Here is a 9,314-nt window from a genome sequence, read left to right on the forward strand (position 1 = left end):
ACGCCTTAGTACTAGCATTATCCTTACCCCTATAACCAGTGCGACCTCACCAGAAACCACTAGGCCTAGTACTTACAGTTTAAGACCTTATGGCACGATTTTGGGGTAAACCGTCTCCGTTCTAATTTTAATTCTAATAGCTACAACCACAACTACAACCACAACTACTACTACCACTACTAGCAGCTTAGTTGATTGTACAATTCCTATTATATATACTACCAGCGTTTATAAGTGGACGTGGTCTAAGCGATATTACACCCGTATACTGTAACTAACCCACGCACCCTCGTGCTACTAGCAGATCTCGCTTTAGTCGCCGAAGATAGGACACTAAACACTTGGAGGAACGGCCCCCCAGGAGTACCTGCTACTAACTACCCACGAGATCTCATAGAATAAGGTATAAATAGTACTAGGGAGTACTAAATAAGGTGATGATGATGATGATGTTTATTCCGCCCGGAGGCACTAAGCCTAAAGGGCACTAGTACTATATTACATATTTTCGCTCCTTTTAGTCTCGCCATATTCTCGTACAAGCCCGTATATATGCCTTACTTAGTACTCCCTAGTGTTACTAATACCTTATTCTGCGAGATCTCGTAAGTAGTTAGTAGCAGGTAGTCTTAGGGGGCTGTTCCTCTAAGTATTTATTATCCTATCTTCGGCGATTAAAGCAAGATCTGCTAGTGGCACGAGGGTATGTGGTGTGGGTTGGTCGAAGTGTGAGGGGGGGGGGGGGAGGTTTAACTGTGGTGGGCGGGTTATTGATCCGGTTCTGCCTTAAGTCGTCCGGTGGCTATTATATATTTTACTATTATTTGGACTATGTCTACGTTTAGTGTCTACTGTCTAGGGTTAGATAGCGCCTTGCCCCTAAGGTAGAAGGATAAGCTGCCTTGTTTTATATCTGTTTACTACAGCATTTATTCTTAATACGCTGTCTATTTTATATACCTAAAGAGGAAATATTCTACTATTTCTCTTACTTATCCGCAGTTATATTAATCTAATTCTACCGCTCTAATCTGGTGTAGATATCTATTAAGTTATATTATTCCTATCCGTAGTTAGGCTAATATATTTACCTTTTCTTACTTAAGAGAGTTATATAGCCTATAGGTATGTTTACCTAATAGCGCTGTATCTATTTTTCTTAAGTACCTTCCTACTCCTTCTAGTAGTATTTTCCTACCCTACTGTCTTACTCTTACTGTATTAATTATTATAGCCTTGGCCTGGTATTATTGTCCTTGCGGTAGGCGTCCTTATGTAGTGGCCCGTTGTGCTACTTCTTTTACCTTCTTACCTAGTGCGAACTCCCCTTATATTAGGACCTATGCCATAAGGACGCGGTTGCTTCTTTGCCTTAGTGTATGGGTTATATTATAGATCTATACGATACTTATTTAGCCGGACTAGTGCTTAGGTTAGTTAAGCGCTAGTAGTGCCGCCTAATTACTGGTAAATATAGTAATCTATCTCCCCTATAGATCTGGTAGTAAGCGTCTTATTGCTAATAATATTGCTATTAGTTTAGCCATATATAGGTTCTATTCTACTCTTAGTTCTAGTATGGTTAAGTATATAACCACTTCCCTATTTGGTGTATTGCTAAGGGTATTATAGACAATACCTCCTATTTTTACTATGCCTCTCCTCCCGGATAAGCTTGTTGTAATCTATATACTTTAAACGAAGTTAGCGGCTTTAGTTGCCCTATCTTTATCTAGGTTAATACTTATAGGTAGTTAATCCTCCTATAGTGGTACTATGTAGGGTTAAATAACCTCCATCTTATCTGTTGGTGTATGTTAGTATATATAGGCTATCTTCTATAGTGGGGATGTAAACCTCTAGAGTATCTTCGTGCGGAGCCTTAAGAGCGGGTTCGTTTTATATAGTGTATAGAGGTTGACCTATAGCTTAGTGGCCCTCTTTAAATGCCGCTCGCGTACTAACCGTATACTTACTTTGGCTTCCCTAATAACTATAGCTACTATACAGAAAGTTCTTATAATTGCCTACGCTCTAATTCTTTATACCCTATTTATTACGGCTATAGCGGAACCCCCGCAGACGTATATCTAGATGTTTAAGGCGTAGTTTACTACTAGCGCTACTGTTGCCCTAAATAGCTGTCTTATGGTTAAGGGGGATACTATCTAGAGTCTCTTTAGTGTCATAGCTGCGATAAGGCCCTTAGTGGCTGCTTTTGCGATATATTGCTTATACTAAAGCTCCGTATCTATAACTACCCCTAGAATCTTAGCTATATGCCCTAGTATAACTGTTTTTCCCTTAATTATAAATAGGGTAGTATTAGTCCGCTCCGCGTTTTTTATAAAGTGCACTAATATAGTCTTTTCTCCTTTAAATGTTGCGCCGCTTTGTTTCTCCTAGTTTATTACTCTATTAATAATAGCCTAAATACCTTTACAGTTTACTACTGCTAATAGTCCTATAACCTATATATTATAGTTATCTATAAACGCTATTAAGCCTCTATTTATATTAAGCCAGTACTAGATTAGGTTGGCGTTAAAAAAGAGGAATAGTATTAGTGAGAGCGGCGATTTTTATGGTAGTCCTACTTATAGTAACTATTGCTAGTTAGAGGTATAGCCGTTAACTAAGATAGTTGCTGTATAATTAGAGTAGAATATATTAATCTACCGCACTAGTACTGGCGGTATACCTCTTACTATAAGCCTCTGTAATAGCCTTTCTTTATATACTCTGTTATATGCCCCTTTTATATTAAAGCTAATAAGGCTGAGCATCTTCCTAGACCTCTATGCGTTATATATATGTTCTTATAGTAGTAGCAGCGCCTATTTAGTGGAGCGCTTTTTCCTTACCCTAAAGTAATTTATAGGCAGTAGTCTAAAGGTTTCTACTACGTGCGATATTCTCTTGGCGACTATAGACTCCAGTACCTTGCCTAATGTAGAAAGTAGAGAGATAGGCCTCCATGCCCTTGCCTTTATATAGTCTCCTTTATTTAGCTTCTTAAGCGGTATAATCTTAGCATTTCTTTATTGGCTAGGAAGGTCACCCTTGTCTAGTAAGGTCTAAAAGAGGAGTAGGACCCTATCTTTTATTACTAGCTATATCTGCCTTTATACTATCGCTAGTAGGCCGTCGTCCCCTGGCGCTTTCTATAGCTTTACTATAAATATCTTCCGTTCCACCTCTTTTATTGTAAGACGCGGCATTAGTATTAGCGTTCGTTAGGGCCGTGGGCCCTTGTCCTCTATTCCTGCTAGCAGTGGGGGAAAGAACGTGGTTAATAGCTCCGCTACTTACTTATCTTTTCCTTCTGTAATAGATCTATTTATCCTTACTAGTAGTAGTATCTTATTAAATGCTGAGTTGCCGCTTAGGTTAAGGTATTTTACTACTTGCCAAATATTTATGTTATTAGCTAGGAAGTTATTCCAGTGTGTCCTTTTCTGTTTCCGTATTATATTATAGTATTCCTTTAAGGCCTCCTTTGCTTATTACTCTAGTTCTAGTAATATCTAACCCGCTTAGCGTTAGTTCTTTACCTAGTTTCTCTAGTAAGTATATACCCGGCGGAGCTTTATAAGGTCTGTTATCTACTACCTTTTTACGTATAGTAACGGTTTAGCTTTTGGAGTTAATGCGTATACTGCCTCTAGTACTACATCTATAAGCTGGTCTGTTTGCTGCTATACTCTACCGCCTACTAGGATTATATAGAGGGCGGTAGTAATCCTATTTCTAATTTTATTCTATAGTGCGTTTTTAAAGAGCATTCTCTGTTCTATAGCGCGTTTAGGGACCGTAATGTTAAATATTATCTTAATTGCCCTATAATCAGATCCGTGTTCTGTTCTATATACTATATACTTTACTATTGTAGATACTAGCTCGTCTAATGCTAGGATTAGGTTAATCGTTATCTTATAGTTGCCATTTTACTATATTTTTGTACCCCTAGGCAGCAGGCTATATAGGGAGTAATCTCCTATAAGGTCAATAATCGGGTCGGCTTCTCCCTATCTCGCTGGCAAGACGTCATTTCCTCCCTATAGCTGGTCGTGCTGATTAAAGTCTTCTATAAGTATTATATTGGTTCATGTCCCTATCTTATTCTATATTTTTTAGATTAATTAGTATAGTTTGCTAGTTATATCCTATAGTGCCTCTGTATTCTTTCCCTTAATATATACCGACATTACCAGTACTAATTAGTTAGGAAGGCGCAGCACCGCCGTGGTAAGATCTGCCAATTGTACTGGCACCTGTTTAGCCTTAATATCTTTTTAAATCCATAATATGCTCTATACCGCCCACCTCTCTTTGCGCTAGACTATGGGTATTATCTTAGTCCAATTTAAGTGTCCTATGGGGATAGTTATAATTATGTCGTTTATTTTCTATATATACGGCTCTAATATTACTAATACTCTAAAGTCTTTTAGTTGTTTATCGTTTATTAGGCTCTGCTATACTATACTCTATTTTCGGATATTTAGTTAAAGTACCTAAAGTGTCTTATATATAGTGGGTAGGATAAAGCACTTAGCAATTTTTACTAAACGATTTATATAGTCCTCCGTATAGTATATATTTTAGGATCTATCTTTAGCAGTTATTATAATAATGTCCTTTTTAAGCGCATCTAGTACATACTTGCGGTCTTATATATGCGAAAGCTTTATGTCCTAGTGTCTAACACTAGTAGCATTACGTTGGGCCGCTTTTAGGTTTATAGGTTCTAATATAGGCTAATTCCCCTGCGATATAAAAGTATTAGTCCTGTAGCAACCGTGCTGCCTTACTGCTTTTAGTAACGTATACTACTATTGAACCATATACCTTTCCTGTGTCTTTTCTACTAAGCTACCCTATTTAGGCTATGTATACATTATTCTCTTTTCCTAGCACCTCCACTGCTTCGTCTTAAATCTTTCCTTTCTAGTTAAGAACTGCTATTCGATTAGCGTTGTTAATTTTTACTAGGTAGAGCTAGTCTCGTAGTATCTAAATACTAGGTGCTAAGGTCTTCTAGGCCGCTTCTTTTATATATTAGAGCTTGGCATTATTTCTATAAGTTATCCTAATGCGTACGGGGTTCCTGGGGTCTTTAATTACTGCTGTACAGCGCTAGCTCTTGTGGCCTTCCGTTATGCGTATACTACTTTTAATTACTTGCCTAATTACCCCCGGTTATGCTTTGTTCTTATTTTCCTCTTTAACTCTAGATATATTAACTGTATAGTATAGCGTGTTAGTGATAGTTAATGGCATGGTATTCCTTGACGGGAAGGACGTTAGGTTACTTAGTTAACTGCTTGGCGGCGTATGGGCAATATCCGCGTATAACGGAGCCGCGCTTAGTAGTGCTTAAATGTTTAATAATTAGGTCTGGATTACCTCTATCTTCTCTATAACCTTAGCTCTAAGCGCGTCGATCTACTCTATAAACATTTTAGTAATGACTTTAATTTAGTTTGCTTATGCCTCTTTCTGCTGCTCTAATACCCCTAGTAGTAACATAACTAGGTTAGTTAGCACCTTAATCTGTATATTTAATATTATATTTATTCTTTTAGTTGTTAATTGGTTTGCTATAGTGGCTGTTATTACCGGCTGCTCTGTTCTCTTTTTAGCCATTGCGCGGTTTCTTGTTAACCCTATTTAATTCTTAGGGCGTAGTTTTTTCCCCGTGCGCTTTGGTTGTGGTATACTAGGGGCCACTGCTGCTACATAAACCGTATCTTTTGTATTGCTCTCGTAACTATCGTTTTTAAGGGCCTTGGTTATCTTGGCGCGTTCCCGACGCGATTAACGCGTCGAGCCTCCTTCCACCTCTGCCGTTTCCATCTTCCCTTTCTCAACTTGGGTACTGCGTGCTAGGGGGTGTTATTTAAAGATAAGGTTTAAGTCCTTCCTCCTATTATATAATCCGTATATATTGGGGTGGTGGCCGTACTAAATAAGGCATATGTATGGGCTTGTACGAGAATATGGCGAGACTAAAAGAAGCGAAGTTATGTAATATAGTACTAGTGCCCTCTAGGCTTAGTGCCTCCGGGCGGAATAAACTTCATCATCATCATCGTGCAAGTTTATAGAAGACCTCGGGTGCAGCACTTGATAATATTGACTGAGTAGATTGCGAAGAAGACATTGTTGGCTTCTATCCCGGTATAAGTCAGTCCAAACCTAGTGAACTTACGACACTAAGGGTATGAATTGTTGTTGGCTCCAAAGCTAGGCGGAAATGAAGCAAAGTTATTTAGGGAATCATAAAGTAAAAAGCTGAAAAGTGGAGATAGAGAAAGGAAAGCACGACGTACTATTTGTGCTTGACTAGAGATAGCAAAAGAGCCGTCTTTCTGTGCGTAAAAGATAATATGAACGATGACCCTTACCGTGGTGGAATGATGCTCTCGATACAATTTTATCGCCTTCGCAACGTCGTTATCGTTTCTCTGAAGAAGCCATTAGCGATAAAATCTTTGAGTCCAATACAGGCAAATAATTGGCTGTGAGATGGGTGCGCACATTGAGATAGGTTTTTGCCCGCAATGGTTTACATCCAGTTGCTACGACGACTTCCTTGACCGCCTCTGGCGATGGCTCGCCGACAGTGTTTGGCATGATGGCATTGCCACTGCAGAAATAGCTACTAGCAAAGTTGATGCCTCGAAGTATTCAGAAAGCGGAAAGAAACGCAAGGCGGCCGTAGAGCTCTAGCAGGCGGGGTGTCACCTCAAAGGGCTTGGAAAACGCGACAACATGCGAGATCAGAGCCAAAGTCAAAGTCTGAATATTTCAGTCACGCAAAATCATATCAGCCGAGTAAGTGGGCGCTTGACACGAGGAGGCCATGAACTGCACTGAAACGCCAGTTGGAGCACCACGTCAACAGCCATGGCGTGCTGAATTCTTTCGCTCGTTATCGGGCCAAGTTTGTGGCACAGGCTGAACGTCCAAAGAAGAAACACGCATCAGCCAACAATACAATCTGAATCATCTTTACCAGTTCCGGAAGTCTCGATTTAATGCCGATGGAGCCTTCAATATTTGGCTTGATCGGGACCGGTTCCCTGAGCTCTTAAGTCATGCAGGTCTTAGCAAGGCACATTCGTAGCACCTGTGCTGTCCTCAGAAATCTCTCTTGCCGTTCCGCCACTTTTTTTTCGATTTATTCAGTTTCTCATGATAAAGTCATCTTGGCGATAATATATTTCTTACTGCGGGACCATCTCGCACGATAGCTCTGAGCGCAAACATGGCGTATCCATACGACCCGCAGCTTGGTAATGGAGTCGATATGGCGATGATGGGCGAAATGCTGCAAGAACCTCTTCAAATAGACCCACGCCATCAGCAGGAGCACGAAAGAAGTGATGAACAAGAAATGGACACGAACCAAGGACCTTGCTGCGATCGCTCGCGGATTGAGCTCTTGGAAGGCGAGGTCGAAGACTTAGAATCAATGCTTGAGAGCGAACAGTCCAAAACAGAGGCGCTCAGCGAGGAGCTGGAGCAAATGTCCCAGGAATTGGAGCGACTCCGGACCGAAGGTGAAAGAGACCTCAACGAAGCAAGGGCTGAGGTTCAGACAAGCCTTAATGAGGCCAGCAAACGCGTAGAAATCGCCGCCCAGGAGCTAAAAGAGAAGAAAGAAGCGCTGTTAGAGGTGGAGGAAGAATTGTTGCAAAGCAAGCAGATAATCCAGCAGCACCAGAAGGATCTTCACCAGAAGGAGCAGGATTTGGGCGTGGCGCGTCAAGACTCTCTGCGGCAGCAGACGCAGTTGTCCTCCCAACTGCAAGAGGCCGAAAGAGGGAAACAAGACTTAGTTTCTCAACTAGTCGTCATGCAGGGACAGTTCACTGCTCTGCAGAGGGTTCAACAAGAAGGTACGCGACGTTCTCAATTTGGCTATATTCGTGCTGACATCGCCTTCTAAAGATTTGGTTGCTCAAGAGCTAGGAGAAGAGCTGGCTCATACCAAGACCGAGCTTGAGAGCAGTCTGCAAGAGCTTAAACAGTGCCATGCACTTATCGGAGCACTAGAGACCCAACAAGGGAATATGAGTATGGAGCTGCAAAGAAGTCAAGAGCAGATGGCCGAGATTAGCGGTCAGCGGGCCCAACTCGAAAGTAGGATGCGGAATCTAGAAAACGAGCTTGCTGAAAGAGAAGAGAACCATCAAACATTGATCGGGCAGCAAAGGTCAAGTTGGCAACATTTGCTGCTAGCTACGATTGAGGACCGAGGCCCCGAACTCGCCGAGAAACTCTTCGAGCAAGTCCGAATTGAGGATTGGTTCCGTTGGCAAGACGACCTGCGCAAGATATTCTCCGGCGGAACCGCGCGTCCAGCCTCTCAACATCTGATGTTTCAGCGAAGTTTCTACCGCTGGTCCGAACGGATTTCTAGGGACTACCTCTCTTCCTTGAAGCGGATCGACCAGGCAACGAGTCACGGGCCGGCGTTGAAGTGGGTTGCTCTACGCTTTGAGGATGCCGGGGCCATCGCGCCTATCCTCCATACTCTCAAATCATTGCCTGAAGGGACCTCTGATCCGGTAGTACACGCGATATTGGCAAATCTCGAGCCCAGCGGCGGCAATGCAAAGCTCATCACCGACGCCCTTTCCCGGTTAGTGTACGTAACAAAAGTTGGCATGCAGGCTTCCCTTCGTGTGGTAGAAGGGTACAATCAGAACTCGAAACGGATACCGGACGGACTCGTTGCTTTGATTCTTAAATCTGAAGATTTGGCACCAGCCGATGAACGAGCCCTAAAAGCGGTAGTGGCTGTACTAGAGGTATGTATGTCTCTGGTCCGTCGCCTCCCCTTTGCTCCTCCGTCCGTCGTCGCAAGGGCGCCGCCGGTTGTATACCCCCTGAAGACACGTCACCACGACGCTAGCTACCACAACCAGTCTGCCACAGAGCAGACGACCTCTACAACCAGTCTGCCGCAGGGCAGACGACCTCCTCTACAACTAGTCTGCCGCAGGGCAGACGACCTCCTCTACAACTAGTCTGCCGCAGGGCAGACGACCCCCTCTACAACTAGTCTGCCGCAGAGCAGACGACCTCCTCTACAACCAGTCTGCCGCAGGGCATACGACCTCCTCTACAACTAGTCTGCTGCAGAGCAGACGACCTCCTACAACCAATCTGCTGCAGAGCAGACGACCTCCTCTACAACCAGTCTGCCGCAGGGCAGACGACCTCCTCTACAACCAGTCTACAGCCGTCGTGCTGCAGACGACCTCTACTGCAACCGGTCCACGGCTGTCGCGCTATAGGCA

At 42.7% G+C, this 9,314-nt stretch overlaps 1 protein-coding gene across 1 annotated transcript; it reads left to right on the plus strand.

Annotated features, from left to right (window-relative positions):
• Positions 1 to 6,966: 6,966 nt before the first annotated feature.
• Positions 6,967 to 8,926, plus strand: K441DRAFT_742416 (uncharacterized protein; the record flags this gene model as incomplete). Its single annotated transcript, XM_067654387.1, has 3 exons — positions 6,967 to 7,907; positions 7,960 to 8,826; positions 8,907 to 8,926. Exons 1-3 carry the CDS (start codon positions 7,274 to 7,276, stop codon positions 8,924 to 8,926), a joined length of 1,521 nt encoding a protein of 506 aa, XP_067496934.1. The 5' UTR covers positions 6,967 to 7,273.
• Positions 8,927 to 9,314: the final 388 nt, after the last annotated feature.

Source organism: Cenococcum geophilum (genome assembly GCF_001692895.1).
Source record: "Cenococcum geophilum 1.58 unplaced genomic scaffold K441scaffold_86, whole genome shotgun sequence".
NCBI lineage: Eukaryota > Fungi > Ascomycota > Dothideomycetes > Gloniales > Gloniaceae > Cenococcum > Cenococcum geophilum.